This window comes from Scomber japonicus, chromosome 9 (assembly GCF_027409825.1).
Source record: "Scomber japonicus isolate fScoJap1 chromosome 9, fScoJap1.pri, whole genome shotgun sequence".
Classification (NCBI taxonomy): domain Eukaryota; kingdom Metazoa; phylum Chordata; class Actinopteri; order Scombriformes; family Scombridae; genus Scomber; species Scomber japonicus.
Genome location: NC_070586.1, coordinates 3,465,241 through 3,490,849, shown reverse-complemented (window position 1 = coordinate 3,490,849; position 25,609 = coordinate 3,465,241). Strand labels below are relative to the sequence as shown.

Genomic DNA, 25,609 nt, shown 5'->3' with positions numbered 1-25,609 from the left:
ATAGCCGCCTTCTGTGTCTGTAGCTCGGTTACGTTGTCTGTTAGCTTGCGCTCTATTTCTTGTTGTAGGGTCGTGATTTCGTCTTTCATTTCTTTTTTCAACTCGTCTTTTAGCGTGATCAGTTTGTGTCGTATCTCTTGTTTAAGGTCTTTTATATCCTTGCTGATTGTAGCCAGCCCGACTCGTAGTGTCTCATTGTGGTCTTGACCCTCCATTTTCTTTGCTGCGTCGTCCTCGTGTTCGCTGTCTTCTCTTTCAGAGGTCTCGGGTAGCTTTTCAGTTTCGGGTAGTTTCTCAACTTTTTCTTGTCTCTGATTAGTGTTTCCTGTTCTTCGGTTGCCTCTTCCACCCATAATATAACTTTCGGTCGTCGAATTTAAGCCTTAGGGTGGGTTTTTTATGTCCGACTTGGGAGAGCAGTTGACTACACGTCTGTTCACTCAGCCATCTTCCCGGAAGTCCTCATCTTCACAGTTTTATATATATAAAATAATAATAATGATAAAAGAATAAAGAAATGTATCTGCCTCAATCCATGAGTGTGTACATACAATAAATAAATACATATAGTAAATTAAACTAAACTAAGTTGTATATAAAAATGCAAAAATGAAACAGTGAAATGTTCCTTAAAGTCATTATATTATATAATTATATTGTAAAGAAAACTGAGAATGTTTTTTCCACAATAACTTTATTGGTGAAAAAGTGACTCCAAGTATTAAACAGGACTAAAACTAACAATTATTTTCATTATCGATTAATTGTTTAATCTACAAGTTGTCAGAAAATTAGTGAAAACTGCTTTTTATATTTTCCCACAGCTCAGAGACAGATGTGTTCACGTCTCATTTTGTTCTACTAACAGTTCAGAAATATAAAATATTTAATTTACTGTCATAAGAAAAAGAAAAATCTTCACATTTAAAAGCTAAAACCTGAGAATTATTGAAAATGTTTGCTTGTAATACGACTGAAACGATTAATTGATTATTGTCTAATTATTGCAGCTCGAGCATGAAATCAAACTAAATGGAGGCGATCGCTCTCTGAAGGGAAGTCATGAGATGTTTTAGTATAAAAATGTTGATTCCAGCTGTTTTAAATGTGTGCTGTGTGGTTTTTCGTGGTCCTGCAGACGGGCGCTGCTCTCCTCTGCTCTCCTCCCTCCTCTCTCTCAGCTGCTGGACGACTCCTCGTCCTCCTGCAGGAGAAACGTCCACCGGGTGCTGAACCGCCTCGCCCGGCTGCCTGCTGGTAAGCTCACCAACGCTTCCACTCACACTCAACACTGCTTCACTTTCAGGAACAAAGATCCACTTTATTTTAATGATGTAAATGAGCAACAGTGTGAAATGATCTTTATTTATCTACAAGGTGAAAAACAGACGGCAGAATTATGCTGATGAATTTTTTGAATATTAGAACTTGAATCACTCTGAGGTCAAACTGAAAGTGAGCACAGCTGAGATGTTGCTAACGATCTCTTCAAACAGGAAAATGTGAACACAAGTAGAGATGAAACTGTTGAGTTGATAATATATTAAACAGTGAATGGACTGTAATTATATATAACCATTCAAAGTGCTTTAACACATGTAAACCAGAGGAGCCGGGAATCAAACCGTCAACCTTCTGATTAGTGGACGACCTGCTCTACCTCCTGAAGCTCAGTCAGCACATCTAATAATATATTCTGAGGTTACTAGTAAAGGGTCAGTGAGGGTTTGTTTGTGTCCAAGTGGTTTAGTTTAAATTTAAAGGGTTAAAATGTGAAAATAAACGTATGAATAACTTATATATACTTTTTTTCAGGGGGAGCCGGACCCCCATAGAGGGTCAGATTGAGGTCCATCCACCATAGTCTCTCAATATTCTGTGGAAAACACTTGCAGGGTGTTAAATGTCAAGTTCTCATTAGGAGCTGAGCCCCCCCAAAGTTCTGATCCTATAGTATCGCCCCTGGTAGTAACCTTTATTTATACCCCAGAGATCATTGAGGGAGACATTGAGACAATTACAAAGACAGGAAAGGAAAACAATAGAAAACAAAGAGAAAGAAAGAAAGAAAGTTAGTCATGGTTTAAACATAAAGAGTTGGAAGCAAATCTAGAATGAACTGTTGGTTAGGATCCTGAGTCTTGCTTCACAAACTAAAACCTCCAAAGACCTTTAAGAACCCACAATGAGGGAAACCAGAAACAAAGAGTATTGAAGATTTAAGATCAGATCATTCTAACAAACATTTAATTCATACTTTCATTGAATTGATGAGCAGGACTTTGAGGACTATTGAGGGAAATCAATCCCATTGTTACACTGTATGGAGATAATTTAATTTATTTTAAACTCAATAAAAGAGAAAGGGATTTTATATGTTTAATTAAACTGTACAGTTCTGGGATATTCCATCTAAAATGAATCAAAGACTTAAAAGGTTATTGATTGAAGTTAATTTCCCCAATAAATAACGTCTTTTCCTTCAGTCGTGCCTCCTCGCCTCTCTGTGTCACACACTTACAGTAACTAGCTCCATATATATTATGCTCCATGCTTATGTATATATTTATTATTTCTACTGAGAGTGATTGTTCTGTGTTTTATACCAATATATGGGTCAATGATGTGACGCTACTTTTTATGTGTCCATGTCGTTTAGTTTAAATTTAAAGGGTTAAAATATGAAAATAAACGTATGAATAACTTCACACATTCTTTTTTTGTGGACCCAGCATCAAATTTCTGCTTTTAATCCATTTAGAGAGAATATATTAGAGGATTATGGTAAAAAATGTCTAAGTGGTGTAACCATAAAAACTTTGTACCAAATAATTCAACTTGCTTAAAAACAGTAAATAGTCAATAAAACACCATATCAACTAGTTTGACATGATCTTACATCCTTCCTGCCTTCCTTCCTTCCTTCCAACCTAACACCATATCAACTAGTTTGACATGATCTTACATCCTTCCTTCCTTCCTTCCTTCCTTCCTTCCTTCCTTCCTTCCTTCCTCCCTTCCTTCCTAACACCATATCAACTAGTGTGGCATGATCTTACATTATAACTTTTATATTAAATAAAGCTAATGGAATACTATTGTTCTAAATATTACATTTAATCTGGGTAACCATGGAGATCAGGAACCACATGAAGTGTCTCAAAGTGTAACCACCATTTAAAAAGCTGTTTTGTTAAACTTGTGAAGAAGGTCATATAACAGGAAGTGGTTTTACAGAGAAAGATCCTGATGATCACAACTGCTGCCTGACAAAGTTAGAAGCTCTTAACAATTACTCATAAACTGATGTTTTTTAGATTTAGTCAGGTTTGCTCAGTTAATATGTCTCATGGTGTAACCCTAGAAAAACATTGATGATTCATAAGAATTCATTAAAATCAATATTTACTGTAAGAATTACATTTCAGATATTGAGACCAAAGCCATGTGCTTACACAAGTGTCGAATTTGATTTCAAAATAAAATGTCAAAATAACTGCTGACATCATTTGAGTCCTTTCTGTTAGAGGACAGTTTAGTCAGATATCAGTAGTTTATGATGCTAATTAAAGATGGATCATAAAAAACTACTTTTGAACATGTACAGTAGCTTTAAAATACCTAAAAACTAGAGCTGGGTAATATATTGATATTATATTGATATCGTGATATGAGACTAGATATCGTCTTAGATTTAGGATATCGTAATATCGTGATATGTCATCAGTGTTGAACTTACCAGACTGTTCTGTTATTTACCTTTTACCCACTTTGTCATTATATCCACATTACTGATGATTATTTATCAAACATTTCATCGTATAAATAGCACCAAGAGTCATCTCTACAATATTGTTGTAATATCGATATCGAGGTATTTGGTCAAATATATCGTGATACTTGATTTTGTCCATATCGCCCAGCCCTACTAAACATCCAATAATTAATTCAGAGAAATGTTACTCAAACATAACATCTGTAAAATATAATTATTTACATTTCTGCTTTTTAATTACAAATAGAAACAAAACTAAAACAATAACTCTAAATAAATCAAATAGATTTCCTCCATTAGATGCCATCTTCTAACAAGGAAAAGTCTTTTTACTCTGCTATGAAGTTTTTTGTTAACTTATATCAATATATCCTTATTTGTTATTAATATTTATAACTTATCAGTGAAAGTGAAATATTATTGAACTGCTGTAGATGTTGCTGATGCTGATTCTAAGTATGAACCAAAACTTTTCTCTGTGAGGAAGAGTGAGATACATTTTTATTTCAAATTTAAATCAACATATTCTTGAAGTGGAATATTTTAGTTTAACTTCCACATTTGTTGAAACATTTACTAATAAAGACTACAGGATAGTGAGAGCTGAACTGTTGCATTATTTAGTTTCCTCCATCATGGAAACAGTGAGTCAGTGTTGGGTCTGAAATGCACCAGACCTCCAGGAGGGAGAGAGAGGAATCCATCCTGGAGTCACTCAGCTTATAAAGGCTCCAAACAGGTGACAGCAATCCCATAATGATGTGGGAGGAGCCAGACCATCCAGGAAATCTGGAAAGAGGGAAGCAAAGGCAGAAAAATGGGAAGCAGAGGAAGACCAACACAGTTACTGTTAAGGTCTAGGGCCATCACAAGGGATCCTTTATGATCCACTGAACCTCTCAGTAAAGAGCCTTGAGATGACTTTGTTGTGATTTGGCACTATACAAATAAAGATTGATTGAAACTGAGTGATTGATAAGCTCTGTGACAGATTTATATTATAACTGGTTTTAAGTTATAAAAATAATGTGTCTATAAAGTGTCTATATTACATAGTGTGCTGCAACTAGGAAAGTGATTGTGTCATAATGGTAATATAGTGTGTATTGATATGTTTGTACCAATAATAAATTGATTGTGCTAATGAGATAAAAATGTGTGTGAGATTTTGATGTGTGTGGAGGAGTTTAAATATATTTTTGGATCCATGTGCTGCTGCACGGCGGGAAAGATGAAGACAAGAACAATTTACAGAAGCATCGTGTGGTTCAGTGAGAGGAAGTTGTTACTCTGTTAAAGTCACGTAGACTAACCTCTATATTCAGCTGCATGTGAACATTTTCTCTTTCAGTTGTGTGGAGGATCTGTGGCGCGAAAACAAGAAGTTCATCCGTTGAGTAAATTCAATTAATTACTATTATGAACAACAAATAGACTAAATAACGCACCTGCTTTGCCAAAAGCTTCCTCAGTGCCTGAATGTACAAATATTATCTCCATATATGGACATAATTAGTGTTAAAAGGGGTAATAACCCTTTATTACTTTTATAAACAGTAAGCTCTGTGACACATTTATATTATAACTGTTTTAAGCAGCAACATAAAAGGAATAAAAGTGTCTGCATTACTGTAACTAGGAAAGTCATTATGTCACAATATTAATATAGTGTTTATAGATATTTCATATAACTAATAAATAAAGGGATTGTGCTCATGAAAAAAAGAGTGAGAGATGTTGATGTGTACGTGCTGAGGTGTCAAATATTTTTAAATTCAGTATAACTGCTTCACGGCGGAAAAGATGAAGATAAAAGAACAATTTACGAGAAGCATCGCGTGGTTCAGTGAGAGGAAGATGTTACTCTGTTAAAGTCACGTAGACTAACCTCTATTCAACTATATGTGAACATTTTCTCTTTCAGTTGTGTGGAAGGTCTGTGGCGAGAAAAGAAGTTCATCCGTTGAGTAAATTTAACAAATTACTATTATGAACAACAACTAGACTAAATGACACACCTGCTTTGCCAAAAGCTTCCTCAGTGCCTGAATGTACAAATATTATCTCCATATATGGACATAATTAGTCATTTGTTTAAAAGGGTAGTAACCCCTTATTACTGTTACACACAGTAAGCTTGGTGACACATTTATATTATAACTGTTTTAAGCAGCAAAATAAAAGGAATAAAAATGTCTGCATTACTGTAACTAGGAAAGTGATTATGTCACAATGATAATTTAGTGTTTATAGATATTTTGTGCAACTAATAAATAAAGGGATTGTGCTCATGAAAAAAGAGTGAGAGATTTTGATGTGTATGTGCTGAGGTGTCAAATATTTTGAAATTCAGTATACTGCTTCATGGGTTAGAAAAGATGATGAAGAAATAAAGAACAATATTATATACTGTTGTTGTCTTATTACCTTGAAGAATTACCTTATTCAGAATGTTTAAATATTTTATGCCACTCAAACAAATGAATGATTTATTCATGAATGTGTCAAAGAGCAGGAAAAGTGTATTTTTTTAAAAGTTTTACACCACTCATTTTGGTGAAAATTAAAGCCATGATTATTTGAATATATCTTATTGAACTTGAAAATTACATGAACATTCTGGAGCTTTTGGACTTCATAACCATTGAACACTGTCCTCACTGCTATATTATAAGTATAAAGTGCTTATTGTGAACTAGTCTCTGCATTCAAAGCAGAGGTGGGACACTTTCCATGTGTGGATCTTACACGTGTCTTACACATTCAGTCTTGCTGCCATGATGTCTGTCACTGAAATGGCAGCTTGTACCTTTATAATGTTACGACCCAATGTTTTGGGAACACAGACAGTTCCTGTGACAGTGGTGAGGTCCTCTTGAACTCTGTCACCTTTTTCCCATATAAAATACACAAACATGACATGTACATTCTCACAGTTTCAAGATTCCATAAAACCACAATTTTCGTTTATTTGACCCACACTGGTAGATCTAAAATCCATCTGAATAGATACGGATACAATTTGACCCCTAACAGCCTCAGTGTGCAAATACCTACAAAAATATAAATTAGTAAAATATTTTTATTTTTATGTATTTTGGCTCACTTCAGGAAACGTTATCAAATTTCAGGGTAAAGAATGACGTTTAGGGTGTTGTTACTGCTGTCAAATGTCAAAACAGGTCAAATTTGACCCGCATAGTCTGTAAAGGTCACGAGAAGCATCGTGTGGTTCAGTGAGAGGAAGATGTTACTATGCTAAAGTCACGTAGACTAACCTCTACTTAACTGCATGTGAACATTTCCTCTTTCAGTTGTGTGGAGGATCTGTGGCGCAGTGAGAACAAGTTCATTCGGTGAGTAAATTTAACTAATTGCTCTAAAATAAGAAGAAATAGATTAAATGGCGAAACTCTTTCATCAGTAATAAGTGTGGATCAACAGACCCGATTATTGAACTTAATGAAGCTTCAATAATAATAAAAAAAAAACTGAAAATCGATCATTGATCAGGGTCAAGGTGTGTTCAGGTCACATTTAGTGTCCAACGTATTATTCTCACAGTTCTGCACAATGAACTGGTCTCTGACAGACTTCAGCTCAGGTACAAATACTGACTTGAAATATTTTTGGATGTTTTAAACGACTCTGAAACTTTTGACTCGTTTTATATCAGATTATCAAATTGTATCAACCATGAAACCGATATGTTAAAGACGTTATCAGAGTAATAAGCAGGAAGAGAAGCAGCCAGGACGAACTGTGAAGCTCATTATAAAGGAGGTTATTATTATTATTATTATTATTATTATTATTATTATTATTATTATGAGTAGTAGTAGTAGTTGTTGTACCATTCCACATACCAGAGGCGGATTGCAACAGCATCAATATAAAAGTTTCCTCCGGCTCCTTTGGTGTTTTTTTCTTTTATCCTGCAATGTGCTTATTTATTTATATTACAGTTATTGTTTATTTTAGCTTTGTGAGGCAAGTTGGTCTGGTTGGACGGGAGACGTTCAGCATCTGTAAATAAATCAATGCGAATATAGAAATATGTAACTGATGCAGACTCCACCTGTGCTCGCACCCCGTCACATATGTAAAATAACTTTAGTTCATCTGAGGCAATAATGTAGAGGTTTCAGGATCTGGGCAGTAATCCGTGTAAATCCGTGTATCATTCGTTCTTTCTATTTTCGATTGGAAATCAAAAATCAAAAAAGGAAAAAATGACAAATTATTTTGTTTTTTGTTTTTAAATCTAACACAAAAAAAGAAAAAATGTCTGGTTTTTCATATTTCAATTTAAGGCTCAAATAAAAAATACGAAATGGAAAAACGGACGACAGGACTGAATTTGATTTTAATATTTAATTGGTCGTGACCGGAAGTTTGGTAATGAGCGTTAGCGTTAGCTTTCTAGCCGCCATCGATCTGGACCACACCATCGACCATGGAGAGCTATGTGCTGTTTAAGGGAACAAAGCGTGTGACGTGACATGACGACTGATAAAATCAGCCGCATTTTTCAGATTACATAAGATTATTCTTCTTTCTCACTTTCCATGAGATTTGGGAGGTTTTTGTTTTTATTGTAGCTTATTAAAATGCAAGATACTTTTTCTGACTGATTTATTGCCCAATATCGCCGTGTATCTCGCTTTCGGAGAAGTTCCGCTTCTTTCCCTCGCCCTCCCCCCTTGTCTTTGTTGTCACTTTGTTGTCACTTTGTAGCTGCTCCACAGAGGGCACATGGCTAATTAATATGCACGTGCTGACCATATATGGTTGTGTCCAGGCGTTCCGGGGGCAGAGTATGAGGTGTGTTTATGTCCGCACCATTCTTGGGTCCGGTGTGATTTATCAATGGAAAATTGCGAAATTGTCTTTTCGCCACATGCAAAACTGTAGTAGCAGTTTTACACACTTTTTGATAAATGGGGCCCAGATTTGTAAGTATATATTTACAATGACCAGTTACCCTCACTCATGTGAACCTATCAGTGGGTGTTGCTGTTTGCTTTCTAAAGATAACAATCTCCGTCGTATTTTGTGGCTTGTTTCTCAGCTGTTTATAGTCCCACAGGTATCCATGTGGTTATCATTATCTGCTTCATTTGCACTTTTTAAATCACAAGCATCACCTGACGCCGGAATTCATGGTACGGGCTATGATAAATTCTCTCTGCTACGCGCAGAGCCATTTCCGGGTCACGTAAACCGACCAATTAAATATTAAAATCAAATTCAGTCCTGTGGCCCGTTTTTCCATTTCGAATTTTTTATTTGAGCCTAAAATTGAAATATGAAAAACCAGACATTTTTTCTTTTTTTGTGTTAGATTTAAAAACAAAAAACAAAATAATTTGTCACTTTTTCCTTTTTTGATTTTTGATTTCCAATCGTAAATAGAAAGAACGAATGATACGATTCTATTTTCGATTGGAAATCAAAAAAGGAAAAAGTGACAAATTATTTTGTTTTTTGTTTTTAAATCTAACACAAAAAAAAGAAAAAATGTCTGGTTTTTCGGTCCGTGTATATTCTGGTATTTGGATTTTCCGTTCATGAACGAGAATTAAAAAACAAAAAACGACTGGTTTATTTGATTTTCGTTTTGAAATACAAAAACAAAAATTGAATTACACTGCATTTTTCTTTCATTTTCATTTTCTATTTCATATAACAAAAATAAATTCACTAGTCAACAGGAACGAAAAAACAGACCAAAAACAACCATTTATTCATATTTTCGCACCGGAAGCTAGGCAAGAGCGCATGTCCAGGAGTGAGACAATTAAGGAGAGTAGGCTAATGACGGAGACTTCGAAGAGGAAAATGGACCAGTATGTCGTGTTCAAAAAGAGCAAGTGAAGTCTTCGCGATGAAGACATGACTGCTAGCAGGCACGTGCACACATAGGGCCCTAGGGGTGCTTAAGCTCCTGCCCTTTTGCCTCGTATTAAAAAGTGCCCTGTGTGTGTGTGTGTGCGTGTTTTAAATAACATTAATTCATTCCTGTTAGGGGAAAAAACTCCACAGTATTTTACCGTACCCATTTTCTTGTAATACGGGGTTGTTGTGTGTGTTGAGCCGCTGCTCCTCTGTCCGTTGCGGCTCCACTCTGTCACAGAGCCGCCAGAGAGAGAGAGAGAGAGAGAGAGGGAGAGAGAGAGAGGGAGAGAGAGAGATGCACCATGGATAACTGAGGAGACGTGACAGTGGAGCATCGTGAACCTGTGAGTTATGGTCTAACTAGTCACCATCCACTTATTCAATGTGCTTAAATATGTTTAATATTTCAATAAAATGCTCTATTTTAATCAATGTGTCAGCTTCTTTTTTGCCGGACGTCATTTAGCACAGAGCAGATCGTGCGGGACAGGAAATCGTGTACAAAATACAAAATAAAGCACCGGGTTAACTTTCAAAATAAAATGCACCGTGTTTACGACGGATCATTTTTCCCAAACTACAGGTCTGAAGTAGGTCCGAGGTTTAAAGTTTATTGTGACTTTGATAATGTGAATGAACTCATGTTGACACAAATGAAAGAGCAAATGCATCACTTTCACCTACACAGGACACACAGCTAAGTAGTTAGCTTTCTATTAGCACTTTATTTTTTAATTTTACATTAGGCTAATTTCAATATTGTGTAAAGGACCGGGAAAAAAAATTGGTGTGCGCTCTGCACGCACACATGCTGCCCTTTTTTGAGTTTGAGCCCCTGCCCCTCTATAATCATGTGCACTAGCAGTCTGCTAGTAAACTTAGTCGGATCTTTCAGGTAAAAAATTTTTTTTTAAATAAAATAAAATTCAGGTTACCTAGATCTGCCTAAATGACAGCTTCCGGTGCGAGAATATGAATAAATGGTTGTTTTTGGTCCGTTTTTTCGTTCCTGTTGACTAGTGAATTTATTTTTGTTATATGAAATAGAAAATGAAAATGAAAGAAAAATGCAGTGTAATTCAATTTTTGTTTTTGTATTTCAAAACGAAAATCAAATAAACCAGTCGTTTTTTGTTTTTTAATTCCCATTCATGAACGGAAAATCCAAATACCAGAATATACACGGACCTTTTTCTTATTTCAATTTTAGGCTCAAATAAAAAATACGAAATGGAAAAACGGGCCACAGGACTGAATTTGATTTTAATATTTAATTGGTCGGTTTACGTGACCCGGAAATGGCTCTGCGCGCAGCAGAGAGAATTTATCATAGCTTGTACCATGAATTCCGGCGTCAGGTGATGCTTGTTATCTTTAGAAAGCAAACAGCAACACCCACTGATAGGTTTACATGAGTGAGGGTAACTGGTCATTGTAAATATATACTTACAAATCTGGGGCCTCATTTATTAAAAAGGATGTAAAACTGCTACTACATTTTTGCATACGGCGAAAAGACAATTTCGCAATTTTCCATTGATAAATCACACCTCATACTCTGCCCCCGGAACGCCTGGACACAACCATATATGGTCAGCATGTGCATATTAATTAGCCATGTGCCCTCTGTGGAGCGGATACAAAGTGACAACAAAATGACAAGAAAGACAAGGGGGGAGGGCGGGGGAAAGAAGCGGAACTTCTCCGAAAGCGAGATTACAGCGATATTGGGCAATAAATAGTATCAGAAAAAGTATCTTGCATTTTAATAAGCTACAATAAAAACAAAAACCTCCCAAATCTCATGGAAAGTGAGCAGAGAGAAGAATAATCTGAAACATCCTGTTGATTTTATCAGTCATGTCCTCTTTTAGCGTCACACACTTTGTTCCCTTAAACAGCACATAGCTCTCCATGGTCCAGATCCATGGCAGCTAGAAAGCTAACGCTCATTACCAAACTTCCGGGTCACGACCAATTAAATATTAAAATCAAATTCAGTCCTGTCGTCCGTTTTTCTATTTCGTATTTTTTATTCCAGCCTAAAATTGAAATATGAAAAACCTTTTTCACATTTTGTCTGCTTTTGTGTTAGATTTAAAAACAAAAAACAAAATAATTTGTCACTTTTTCCTTTTTTGATTTTTGATTTCCAATCGAAAATAGAAAGAACGAATGATACACGGATTTAAGCTCAATCGTTCATTTGATATTCATTTGAGAATCCAAAATCAAAACATGAAAAATGGCGTGTTATTTCATGATTTGTTTTTGTTACACTTTGTTTTTCAGACTTTTGATTTTAGGCTCAGGTCAAAAAAAGAAAATGATCTAAATGGCTCCTGGGCCGAAGTTGTTTTTCATAATCAGATCAGATTTACAGCACGGTATTATTACAGTAACTAACAGTGATGGATGGACACAGCGCAGCTTTACTAATAAAATGTGTATATTATATTGGCAAATTGAACTGGCTGTATATGTAAAGAGGAGACACTCATTTAACAGTCCGCATGAAAATTGATTATTTTTGGGAGGTTTGGTCTGATCTTTGAGGTCCTGACATGATTTCAGTCAATGTTTAATCTCAAACTTCTGTCTGAACAACAAAGTCTAACAATAGTTCATGAAAAACTTTCCTGATTCATTTATAGATTTCTGTCCATGGACACTGACTTTTAGGTCCATATAAGGTGATAGATTTTCATGTTTGCAGATTGGGTGGATGGGTTGATGAAGATAACTGTTCATTTCCCTTTTCTAACCTCATATCATTTCCTAACTGAAAGTTGGGACATAAAAAAACTACATTTACTGTAGTCAGAAATAATCACAGTAACTTTTATAACTGAGCAGCAAACTTTTCTCTTCAATCACTTTAAACTGACGGATGACAGACAAGCTATGTTAAATACTTATTAATATGTTTGGGTTCTCTAACTCTCAGTGTTTTTCATTTATTAACATTTGCCTGCAAAAAAATAGAAAAAGAAACAAGATGAACACATTTCTGTCTCTCAGCTGCAGTTTTTAGATTTTAAAGAGTGAACAAATGAAATGTTCAAACTATGAAACATGAGAGTTTTGAATCAGTGGTTTAATCAGTGTGAGCAAAGCTTTCCCAAACTGTCTCTTGATGTTTTTATCTGATGTTGTTTCAGGAAAGTTGGTGACAGAGACTCTTTGTCTTCAGCAGGACTCCTCAAAGAGGACACAGAGCAGAAACACTGACACCAGTAAGTATCCACTGTTTGTGTCACCTTAACACTTTTTAATGAGCTCATTACTGCAGCTGCACTCTGTTTATTTCTTCTTCTCTCCTCCAGATCAACCAGTCTGAAGTTTTACACCACATTATGGAGCCAGCAACACCTGGTGAGTTCAGTCACATCTGATTATAACCTCATAATACTGCAGTACTTTTACTGTAATACTGCATACTACATCACTATAATACTGCAGTACTTTTACTGTAATACTGCATACTACATCACTATAATACTGCAGTACTTTTACTGTAATACTGCATACTACATCACTATAATACTGCAGTACTTTTACTGTAATACTGCATACTACATCACTCATAATACTGCAGTACTTTTACTGTAATAGTGCATACTACATCACTATAATACTGCAGTACTTTTACTGTAATAGTGCATACTACATCACTATAATACTGCAGTACTTTTACTGTAATACTGCATACTACATCACTCATAATACTGCAGTACTTTTACTGTAATACTGCATACTACATCACTATAATACTGCAGTACTTTTACTGTAATAGTGCATACTACATCACTCATAATACTGCAGTACTTTTACTGTAATACTGCATACTACATCACTATAATACTGCAGTACTTTTACTGTAATACTGCATACTACATCACTCATAATACTGCAGTACTTTTACTGTAATACTGCATACTACATCACTATAATACTGCAGTACTTTTACTGTAATACTGCATACTACATCACTATAATACTGCAGTACTTTTACTGTAATACTGCATACTACATCACTCATAATACTGCAGTACTTTTACTGTAATACTGCATACTACATCACTATAATACTGCAGTACTTTTACTGTAATACTGCAAACTACATCACTATAATACTGCAGTACTTTTACTGTAATACTGCATACTACATCACTATAATACTGCAGTACTTTTACTGTAATACTGCATACTACATCATTATAATACTGCAGTACTTTTACTGTAATACTGCATACTACATCACTATAATACTGCAGTACTTTTACTGTAATACTGCATACTACATCACTATAATACTACAGTACTTTTACTGTAATACTTCATACTACATCACTATAATACTGCAGTACTTTTACTGCACTCTTAATGAAACATTGAAACTCTGATCAGTTCAGTGAGTCCTGAATGAATCTCGTCTGCTTTGACTCATTTTAATAAGAAAAATAAATTAATAAATATAATAATCTATAAAACTGTAACTTAGTGAGAGACACAGTGAGCAGCAGCTGGATCATCGTCTGATTCAACAGATAGAAACTACCATTGATTATAAGATGACTTCTTCTCTTTACAACAGCTGTTAGAAAAACACTTTTTGAAAATACTGAACACTGTAACGCTGTTAATTCAAGGAAAAGAGTCATCTTTCTTAAAGCATGTGATCCTGTAAAAATGTAATCCTTTAATTAAAGCAGAATATAAATCTCATATTTATACAGTGTGTCTAACATCTTGGTAGATTTCAGTTATTTCTTAGGTGATATTGCTACATGATTCATTTCCAGAATAAAATAGTAACTGGACTGATCAGGGATCAGATAAATGTAACAACTCTGTCACAGCCAGAAGTAATAGGACCCCAGAGCAGACCACAGAGACGAGCGAACACACAGGGGTAACTCAAAGGCAGGGTTTAATGATAAAGGCAAGGCAGTTTTATTTATATAGCGCATTTCATACACAATGGCAATTCAATGTGCTTTACATAAAACAGAAAAACATGTAATTTGAGAGACTTAAAAACATACAATTAACCCCCACCCCACCCCCCCATAATAAAAACAAAGTACAGAAAAATTGAAAGACATAAATATAAATAAATAAATAAATAAGAGTAAAGTAGATAAAGTAGTGGGGAAGTGAGGGAGCTGGGTCTGGGGGTGAGGGTTCCAGGGAAGGTGGGTGCGACAAGGTCCAAAATGGGAAGGCAGTGCACAGGGAGCTGGATCCAGGGAACAGAGGCAGGGCAGCAGCGGGTGGAGTAGGCAAAACTGTAGGGAACAGGAAAGAGCGGTTACACCAGAGGTAAACAGTACTAAGCAGCAAACACTAGGGGGTTTTAGCCAAGCGTTACCACATAAGTAGGGGAACTATCTGGCAGAGGGTGGAAGGATGAACCCGGTCTTTATACTGCAGTTGATGAGTGATTAGAAACAGGTGTGCCAAACCTCCACTACTGGGCCCCACCACTGCCAAAGGAAACAAAGACAAAACAGGGGAGGAGACAAGACAGACAAGGAAACTCAGGAGGTCACAGCTGGGGCGGTGACAAACTCATTAAGCTTTTTGTATAACTATATCTTATAATCACTGAAATCTCTGCAGCTGATTTTCTCTCACAGGAGATAAAACCTGTCAGATAGCTGTCCATTTAGTACGTTAATAATGAATATGTGATATGAGGCGTTTTAAAAATGTAAATATGTTATTTAGAACACACATTGTGATTTACCAAACCTGAAGCTAATGTTGCTACAGTAACTGCGTCTATAAATAATAAGTTTGAAGGACAGGTATAAACCGGCTGTTACTATGGAGACGAGGAGACGGAGACACAATGACAGAATACACACAGGACAGAGTTTTTCCACCTGTGTTAATATTTTAGGTTTTACTAACGGCATTAACTTTGTCACTAATAATCTCCCATATGTGGGTTAACCCTTACCCTCTCCTGTACAGCATTTATCTGGTAATATTTTTCTGCTGTAACTCAATATGTTACTCAGAACCTTTAATTCCATGAGATCATTTTTCTGCTCATCCAAACTCTCCATTAAGACACAAAACCTTCATTTAAATCCTGCTGTCTGCTCCTGTTGTTATTTACAGTTATTCTTAATAGATCACCTGCAAAACACACAATAACTAAACATGTAATCTATTCTAATCTATCTAATCTATTACACTACACATGCAACTTAGTTTGGAACTTTGGGATGTCAGTAAATCAGGTCTGAGTGTAAATGATAATTTTAAAACCTAACCTAACTTGCCAAATTTAGAGAGAAGAGACATTTGTTAATAACCTTTGAAAATAAACTGTAACCTGAACTAAGTCTAAAGGTTTACACAACAACACAGTCTGAACTGGCCACAAGCTTATATAGTACATTACCTATCAGTGTAAATTAATATTAGATATATAAATGTTTGCAGAGGTCTCACCATAAATCCATCAGACAGAAGCTGTACAGATGAGACACTTTGTTTTTCTTTTTTTTTTAAGTATATTTTTGGGGCTTTTTGCCTTTAATGTACAGGTTAGAGGACTGTAGCCTCAACACATGGGGCGGTTGCTCTACCCACTGAGCTAAACACCGCCACGGATGAGACTTTTCTAATAAATCTTTTCATCACTTTTCACATAAAGCACATCTAGATCAGACTCAACATTCCTCTGTGAGCAGAACTTAGAAAAAGTTTAACAGCAGAAAACCTCAAACAGAACAAAGTATCTGGTAGAGAGAGAAAGAAGGAGAGAGAGACAGAGAAACACAATAACAACAATGATATGTTTAGTTTATTTACACTGTCGTTGAAATTCTGTGCTCTTGGTGAAGAATGAAATAGAGACTTCTGCCGGCCGACAAGGTTTTATTTTCTTTGCAAAGAAAAGGTCAATCAACAAAACATGCGAGCGGTTCTGAATGAAGAGAGACCCCGAACATTGGGAAACATGAACATTTATACCTGAGAGAAAGGACCACCTCTGGGGTGTGTTTAACGTCCTATGTCTGCTGTGGGGTCAGCCTCCTACCTAAGGTGTGATTCCACACTCTTTTGTCTTTCGCAGGTATCGGCACCGACCCCCTGAAGTGTGAAATTAAGAGGTCTAGACAACCTAATTTAAAATACACAAGGTTTGAATGGGTGTCTCAGGTAGTAGAGATGCAAAGGAACTGAATTCACAATTATAAGGTCTAGACAGCTTGGTGAGAAGGTGGGAGGTTGGGTAATTTACAAAGGAGTTGAAATTACTATTACAACACATAGAAATAAAACGTTACATTCAGAAGTATGATTTAACAAAGTATTTATTTTATTTAAATGATGTACAGGAGAAGTCAGAAAAACCCATGAAACCTACAAGTTTAAAACCACAGTGTATTGAGAGTAAAAACAAAACACACACACGCACACGCACACACACGTAGTACATAATAACAACATTAATTAGCTTTTCTTACACTGAATAAACGTCAGTTACAATAATTAGTTTGGCTTAAATGAAAGATTTCTTTTTACTTTCTTTTACATTCAGATCATGTTCAGCATGTTTAGTTAAGTTATTTATACTGTTTATATAAACAACACTTTGATTCATAAATGAACATTTAGCAAAAGAGCTTCTATAGAAATGAATGTGTAAATGATTCCTTCTTGTTTAATATAAATGAAAATGAGAGTTAAGCTCAAAGTAACTTTGATAAGAAATGTGTAGAGATAATGGAGGACAGGTTACTTTATACACAAACACTGTTTAATACATATTCACTTTAAATAGACTCTTAATGTTGGGGTTAGATGTGTGGAGTTAGTAGCTAAAGAGATTCATATACATGGAATCACTCTTTCTAAAGCTGTATTGATATTCATAGAGATATTGTTGCAATCTAGATGAGTCAACATTGTGATAAAACCTTTCAAATATTTTTGTAAAACATGGATGAATTGATATAGTATGATACAGTAGTTTGAGAAGAAGGATGGATAATCAGCTTTACATAGCAGAATGATCTCTACTAGGTTTAAACAGATTCAAGAGACAGAAATAACAATGTTTTTATCAGTGAGGATGTAATTTGATCATGACCAGCAGAAGAATCCTTAAACTTTATGATGATGTCAAGTACTTACTTTACAGGTTCAGAAATATGTAGAGAGGGAAATTCTTTATTTATATATTCAGACCACTAGTATGTTTTAGACATAGTACCATACAGTATAGTACAAAGAATTCATTCAATATCTTAGTAATTTATAAACAGTCTGTTATCTGTAGTCCACTGTCCTGGAATTAATTCAGAGTATCACATGTAGAAGATCTGGTAAAATCCATCCATCCATCCTCTTCCGATTATCGGGGTCGGGTCGCGGGGGCAGCAGCCTAAGCAGGGAAGCCAAGACTTCCCTCTCCCCAGCCACTTCGTCCAGCTCTTCCCGGGGGACCCCGAGGCGTTCCCAGGCCAGCCGACAGACATAGTCTCTCCAGCGTGTCCTGGGTCTTCCTCGGGGTCTCCTACCGGTGGGACGGGCCCTGAACACCTCACCAGGGAGGCGTCCGGGAGGCATCCTGACTAGATACCCGAGCCTCCTCATCTGGCTCCTCTCGATGCGGAGGAGCAGCGGGTCTACTCCGAGCTCCCTCCGGATAACTGAGCTTCTCACCCTATCTCTAAGGGAGAGCCCAGCCAGCCTACGGAGGAAGCTCATTTCAGCCGCTTGTACCCGCGATCTAGTTCTTTGGGTCACGACCCAAAGCTCATGACCATAGGTGAGGGTAGGAACGAAGATCGACTGGTAAATCGAGAGCTTTGCCTTTCGGCTCAGCTCTCTCTTCACCACGACGGATCTGTGCAGAGTCCGCATTACTGCAGACGCCGCACCGATCCGCCTGTCGATCTCCCGTTCCATCCTTCCCTCACTCGTCAACAAGACCCCGAGGTACTTGAACTCCTCCACTTGAGGCAGAATCTCATCCCCGACCCGATGAGTGCACTCCACCCTTTTCCGGTTGAGGAAAAGAGTGGAGTTAGACCTGAGAGCAGGTCTGGTAAAATAGTCACCATAATATTTCTGTCTGACATTCCTAATAAATTGTTTTTGTAATTTTTATACGTATGTCGTGCCTTTAAGGGATTTGGAATTAGAAAATACCCTTTTATTTTTCTTGAGAGCAGATTTCTAAGATTAGTAGTAAACTATGGTTTGTTCATGTTCACAGATCTTTTGTTTCCATTAGAGGAAAACAATGGTCAAAAACAGGATTACATAAAATAATTATATACCATATTCACATCAGATGCTTCATATTCTGTTTCTATGAACACTTTTACCAACATCTCTATGAAGTTATTAATGTTTTATTTACATTTCTAAATAAGGATCTCTTTGGTTTATTCATATGCCTTGCTATGTAGGATAAAAGCTGAGAAACAGGAAGATGATTAAATATCAGTATAAAAGATGCCAGATTTTATAACATCAGTCAATACATTAGTAACAATATTGTTGGTTTACGAATGAGAATAAAAGCAATTGGGAGATAACAGGTTTATGTATATATGTAACACATCTAAATATTAGGGCTGTCAGCCTTATCATGTTCTGTCCTCACTGACTCTCACTGTCACAGATTACTGTTATAATGGACTTCTGTGCACAGTGCTCAGCATGTGTTCATTTGTCAGTCTTACAGCTGCTGTTACATTCCTGCACTGTCTGCTCATTGTTGGACTTTTTTCTTCCATGTGCTTTGGATGTGGGCAAAAAAAAGATTGTTTTTTTTACACATCATGTCTTTGTTATAAAGTCACTGAGGTTGAAACAAGTAACACGCCTGTTTTGACAATGTAAGGAGTAGAAAGTCCAGATATTTGTGTTCTAATGTAGAGAGGAAAAGTAAACTATAGACACCTGAAAAATCTACTAAAGTACAATAACTAAGTACAAATACTTCGTTACCTCCCACCTCTGTTTACATTAAGTTATCTGTGTAGCATTAAGGTCTGTGTGTGGTAAAGGAGGACGACCTTAAAGTCAACTCTGAAACTTACAGGAAGTCAGAGCAGAGCAGATAAAAAGTGAGTTATCTCCTCTTAGTTTCTGGTTAAGAGTTGAGCTTTGAATGTCTCAGTAAAGAATGTATTACAGTAATCGAGTCGGCTTGAGGTTAAAAGATGAATCAGTTTTTCTGTATCTTTCTGATTTATGAACGGTTGAACTTTAGCTGTTTTGTCACCTTGTTAATTTGAGACCTGAAGTTTACATCTGAATCTGAAATAACACCAAAATTTAATCCATGGATTTAATTTTCCCCAGATTATTGTACTCAGTTTGTCATCATTTAACTTTAAGATGTTATTGCTCATCTTTTTATTTATTATCAGGAGGACAGGCAGTAATGGAGTTCATGGCTGGATCATCATTTGGTTCAGGAGAGATGTACAGTTGTATATCATCTGCGTAACTATGGAAACATACATTGTGCATCATTCTCTCTGATGATGTCACCAAGTGGTAGCATGTATAATAAGAATAATGAAGGACTGAGGTAGGTCCTCTGTGGAACCACAAAGCAGCTTTCATGTTCCTCAGACAGATGATCTCCAAGACAGACATAAAATGTTTTAAACCAATTTAACTCACAGTCAGAGACCAACCATTGATTAGGATATCGTGATCAAATTCGTTTTGTATTACCTTTTTTTTTGCCATTTCACACAACCCAGAAAAATAAAAATGTGCATGTACTATAGGCCTGTATTTATAATATTATTAATGAAATGTGCGTTATTTGGAAGAAAGTCGAGGTGTGACTGACTTTAGCCCACTAATTCCATTAGAGTATTGCTCTTTTAAGTGGATCCCTGTTCCAGTAGGGAGACCCAGAGGTGAACTGTCCCCCCTTCCCCTTCTCTCACAGCTTCTGTGCGTGCGGCACAACAGAGTGATAGATTGACTTGACGTGCAAATAATAGAAAACCACTTTGCGGTATAAACCTTTTTTTCGCCCCCCATGAGTCATGACAACATGCCGCCCTGGGCGCTTGCCCAATTAGCTCATATCAGGGACCGCTACTGCTACAGGCATCTTCTCTGTCTTTGAATCTTAATAGTTTTAACTCTAAGTTTATCTAAGCCGCCCTCCTGCATCAAACCCGTTCTGTGTGCTTTTTCAGTGTCTATGCATTCTTGATCTACTTTTAAGTGATCAGAATGGAGTTTTTTGTTTTCTGCTTTTTCATCTGGAACTCTATCAATTATAATATTATTCTGTTATGGCTGGTTTTCCAAATAGTCAGATTTGGTGGAAAGATAATCTATGGAGGTTTTGAAATTGCTGAGATTGTCAGATATGAATTTGAAAGCAGTCTGATTAGTATTGTTGACATTTTTCCAGATTGTCAGTGTCATCCAGAGTAGTTATATCATTGATGTGTTTCTTTAGCACAATAACTTAAACGTTTTTTTCAGAGTTCACTTCATTTTATTCACATCACTTTTCATTTCAGTGTCTGAGCTGAGGGTTGTTCTGCTGGGGAACAGCTGGTCTGAGAAGAGTTCAGTGGGGAACTTCATACTGGGAGACACTGTGTTCAACACTGAGGAAGAACCAGATAGCTGTGTGACAGTCAGTGGACAGTTGAAGGAGAAAAAAATAGTTCTCATCAACACCCCATATCTGCTGAGTCCAAACATCTTTGAAGAAATACATGTGTTTAAAAAAAATCAAACTCTTGATTTCTGTCACTGTAATCAGAAGAAATTAATCATCTCATACAAATCTGAAACACAGACTGTAAAAGTAGAAAGTCCACCAGCTGCCACGAAAGATCAGGCTGCCATGATGGAATATATTGATTTGTGACCACACAAATAACCAAACAGAGACAAAAAATGGGAAAATCCCAACAGTATTAAATTAAATTAAATTAAATTAAATTAAATTGCGGGACTAATAAAGGAATATCTTGTCTTAAATCAATGCATCAATAAACACAAATAGACATACAGTATACATTTATACACTCATCTATAATTGATGACAAAAAATACATTACAGTGATGATGACTTGTTTACTTCCAGCTGTAACTTTGATTTGTCTGTAAAACAGTTTTTTCATCATAGTTAATTATCTGTTGTGTCTTGGAGGCTGAATTTAAGTCGACTGTTGTCACCAACTCTGAACTGTGGTCATTTGTTTTTTCTCCTTGTTGTTTTTCAGTCTCGACCCTGAGGATTGTGCTGGTGGGGAGAAGTGAAGACAAAAAGATAAAACTTAGTAACTTCATTATTGGGAAAGAAGAATTTCATAGCCAAAAAAATCCCTCTTGTGTGGCCGCCTGTGGAGAGTGGAGAGGAAAACCATTGACTGTAGTAAAAACTTCAGATATATTCAGTCAATCTGAGCAGACAGTGAGAGAAGTGAGAAGATGCATGAATCAGTGCCTCCCTGGACCAAATGTCCTGCTGCTGTTAGTGAATCCTTCTGAGTTCAATGAAAATGACAAAAAAAGACTGAAGTTCATTCTGAGTTTGTTTGGTCGAGATGCTTTTAAACACTCCATGGTCATCATCACACACAAGGAGAAAGAAACAAGTTCCACTGTGAATCAGCTGATTGAAGACTGTGGAGGAAGATACTACAACATATTGGAAGGTAACCACAAACGGTTAATGGAGAAGATTGAGGAGATTGTTCATCAAAACAGAGAAACCTTCCTCACCTTCACTGAAGAGACCAGAAGACCAAAGCCTTTAAACCTGGTTCTGTGTGGGAGGAGAGGAGCAGAGAAGACTTCAGCAGCCAAGGCCATTTTAGGCCAGACAGAGCTTTATTCAGTCTCCAGCTCATCAGAGTGTGTTAAACATCAGGGAGAGGTGTGTGGACGTTGGGTTTCTCTGGTGGAGCTGCCTGCCTTGTATGGAAAACCTCAGGAGGCAGTGATGGAGGAATCACTCAGGTGTATCTCCCTCTGTGATGCTGAGGGTGTCCATGCCTTCATCCTGGTCCTACCTGTGGGTCCCCTCACTGATGAAGACAAGAGAGAGTTAAAGACCATCCGGAACACATTCAGCTCTCGAGTCGATGGCTTCACCATGATTCTGTTCACTGTGGAATCAGATCCTACAGCTCCAGCTGTTGTTGGCTTTGTAAAAGAAAACAGAGACATCCAGGAGCTCTGTCAGAGCTGTGGAGGAAGATCTGTTGTTCTCAACATCAAGAACAAGCAGCAGATCTCTGAGATGTTGGATACTGTAGAGAAGATGAGACAGTCTGAAAATAAACCATGTTGTTATACAACAGAGACCTTTGCTCATGCTCAGATGGGTAAAGTCATAGCACAAGAGAAACATATCAACATGCAACAAGCTGAACTTAAGAGGCTGAAAAAGAAGATCACTGGTGAGTAATTTAAAGCATTTTTATGTGTAATAAATCATGTCTTGCATTACAGTCTTGAGTCTACAGCACTGTACTGTAGCAACTGTGAACATTCAAAGTAACTGCAGTTGTTTTAATGTTACAGGTGATGATGAAGAACAGAGCTCAGAGTGTCTCAGGATTGTTCTGATAGGGAAGACTGGCAGTGGGAAGAGCTCTACAGGAAACACCATTCTGGGAAGAGAAGAGTTTAAAGCCAAATCAAGTCAAACATCAGTCACCAAACAGTGTCAGAAAGCACAAAGTGAAGTGGACGGTCGTCGTGTCGTCGTGGTCGACACTCTTGGTCTGTTTGACTCCACTTTGTCTCATGAAGAGGTTAATGAGGAGATGGTGAAATGCATCAGTCTTCTGGCTCCAGGACCACATGTCTTCCTATTGGTGTTACAGATTGGCAGATTCACACCAGAAGAGAAGGAGACATTAAGACTTGTCAAGGAAGCCTTTGGAAAGGATTCAGAAAAGTTCACCATCATTCTTTTAACAAGAGGAGATGACCTGGATGAGCAGTCCATTGAAGAATACATTAAAGATGCATGTGATGATTCCTTTAAGAAGCTGGTTGCTGACTGTGGACGAAGATACCATGTGTTTAATAATAAAGATAAACAAAACCACACACAAGTCAGTGAGCTGATAAACAAGATTGACTCCATGGTGAAGAAAAATGGCGGCAGCTGCTACACCAATGAAATGCTGCAGGAGGCCGAGGCAGCAATAAAGAAGGAAATGGAGAAGATCCTGAAGGAGAATAAAGAAGAGAGAGAGGAACTTGAAAGAAAGCATGAAAAAGAAATGGAGGCAACGAAAAGACGAATAGATGAACAGAGAGCAGAGATTGAACGGGAGAGAGACCTGAGAGAAAAACAATTTCAGGAAAAGGAGGAAAAGATTCAGAAAGAACGAGAACAGAGAAAGAAAGAACAGGAAAGGAGAGAAGAAGAAGACAAGAAGAGGAGAGAACAGGAAGAAATTCAGCAAAAGAAGCGGGAACAGGAACTTGCAGCTTTGGAGAAAAAGATAAAATCAGAATCAGAAGGAAAAGAAATCATCAATAAAAAGCTGATGGAGAACAGAGAAGAGATGAGAAAAGAACGAGAGGACTGGGAGAAGAAACAAAAAGAAATGTGTGAGAAACGAAATCAAGAAGCTGAACAGAGACGACAAGAGGAACAGAGAAGAATAAAAAAGCTCCAAGAAGAATATGAACAGGAAATGAAGGAAAAGATTCAGAAAGAGCGAGAACAGAGAAAGAAAGAACAGGAAAAGAGAGAAGAAGAAGACAAAAAGAGGAGAGAACAGGAAGAAATTCAGCGACAGGAGTGGGAACAGAAATTTGCAGCTTTGGAGAAAAAGATAAAATCAGAATCAGAAGGAAAAGAAATCATCAATAAAAAATTGATGGAGAACAGAGAAGAGATGAGAAAAGAACGAGAGGACTGGGAAAAGGAACAAAAAGAAATGTGGGAGAAACGAAAACAAGAAGATGAACAGAAACTACAGAAGGAACAGAGAAGAATAAAAAAGCTCCAAGAAGAATATGAACAGGAAAAGGAGGAAACGATTCAGAATGAGCAAGAACAGAGAAAGAAAGAACAGGAAGAGAGAGAAGAAGAAGACAAAAAGAGGAAAGAACAGGAACAAATTCAGCGACAGGAGTGGGAACAGAAACTTGCAGCTTTAGGGAAAAAGATAAAATCAGAATCAGAAGAAAAAGAAAAAATTGATAAAAAGCTGATGGAGAGCAGAGAAGAGATGAGAAAAGAACGAGAGGACTGGGAGAAGAAACAAAAAGAAATGTGGGAGAAACGAAAGCAAGAAGATGAACAGAGACGAGAGGAGGAACAGAGAAGAATAAAAAAGCTCCAAGAAGAACATAACAAGGAAAAAGAAGAATATGAAAAGAAAAGAAAAGAAGAAGATCAAATCAGAGGAAAACAAGAGGAGAAAGAGAGAAAAGAATTAAAAGAAAACCATAATAAAGAACTGGAGAATGTAAAGAAAACAAATGAAGAGGCGGCCAGAAAGAAAGCTGAAGAGTTCAATGAATTCAAAGAGAAACACAGGAAGGAATTTGAAGCTCAGAAGAAAGAACTGAAAGACAAAGATGAGAAGTATGATCTGTTACAGGCACTAAAAGCCAACAATGAAAAACAGAAGAGGGAAGAATATCAAAGACAAATCAGTGACTTGGTGAAAAGTCTGACCAAAAAGAGAAATAATCTGAATAAAATCCGCAAAATACTGGAAACACAGGAAAAGGAAATGAAAAAGGAGAAAAATGAAGGTGAAAGAGAAAATCTGCTGAAAAAACATGAAAAGCAAATAAGTGAATTGATACAGGAACTTCTGGGTGAATCTTCCTGGTGCTTTTTATCATAGCTGAGATGTATCAGCCAGCCTGAAATAAAAAAACTAAGACAATTTACAGATTAAACTAACAGATTATTACACTTTTTGTAGT

General features: G+C 36.7%; 2 protein-coding genes across 2 annotated transcripts in view; both read left to right on the top strand.

Moving 5' to 3' along the window:
* Window positions 1–25,609, top strand: part of LOC128364600 (GTPase IMAP family member 8-like) — a 185,905-nt gene that overhangs the window by 47,317 nt on the left and 112,979 nt on the right. The window lies entirely within an intron of this gene.
* Window positions 400–25,550, top strand: LOC128364194 (cingulin-like protein 1). The gene is made up of 8 exons (XM_053324732.1): window positions 400–473; window positions 1,139–1,257; window positions 12,835–12,909; window positions 21,211–21,450; window positions 21,925–23,106; window positions 23,231–24,125; window positions 24,798–25,381; window positions 25,528–25,550. The coding sequence occupies exons 1-8, from the start codon at window positions 400–402 to the stop codon at window positions 25,548–25,550; spliced, it is 3,192 nt and encodes a 1,063-aa protein (XP_053180707.1).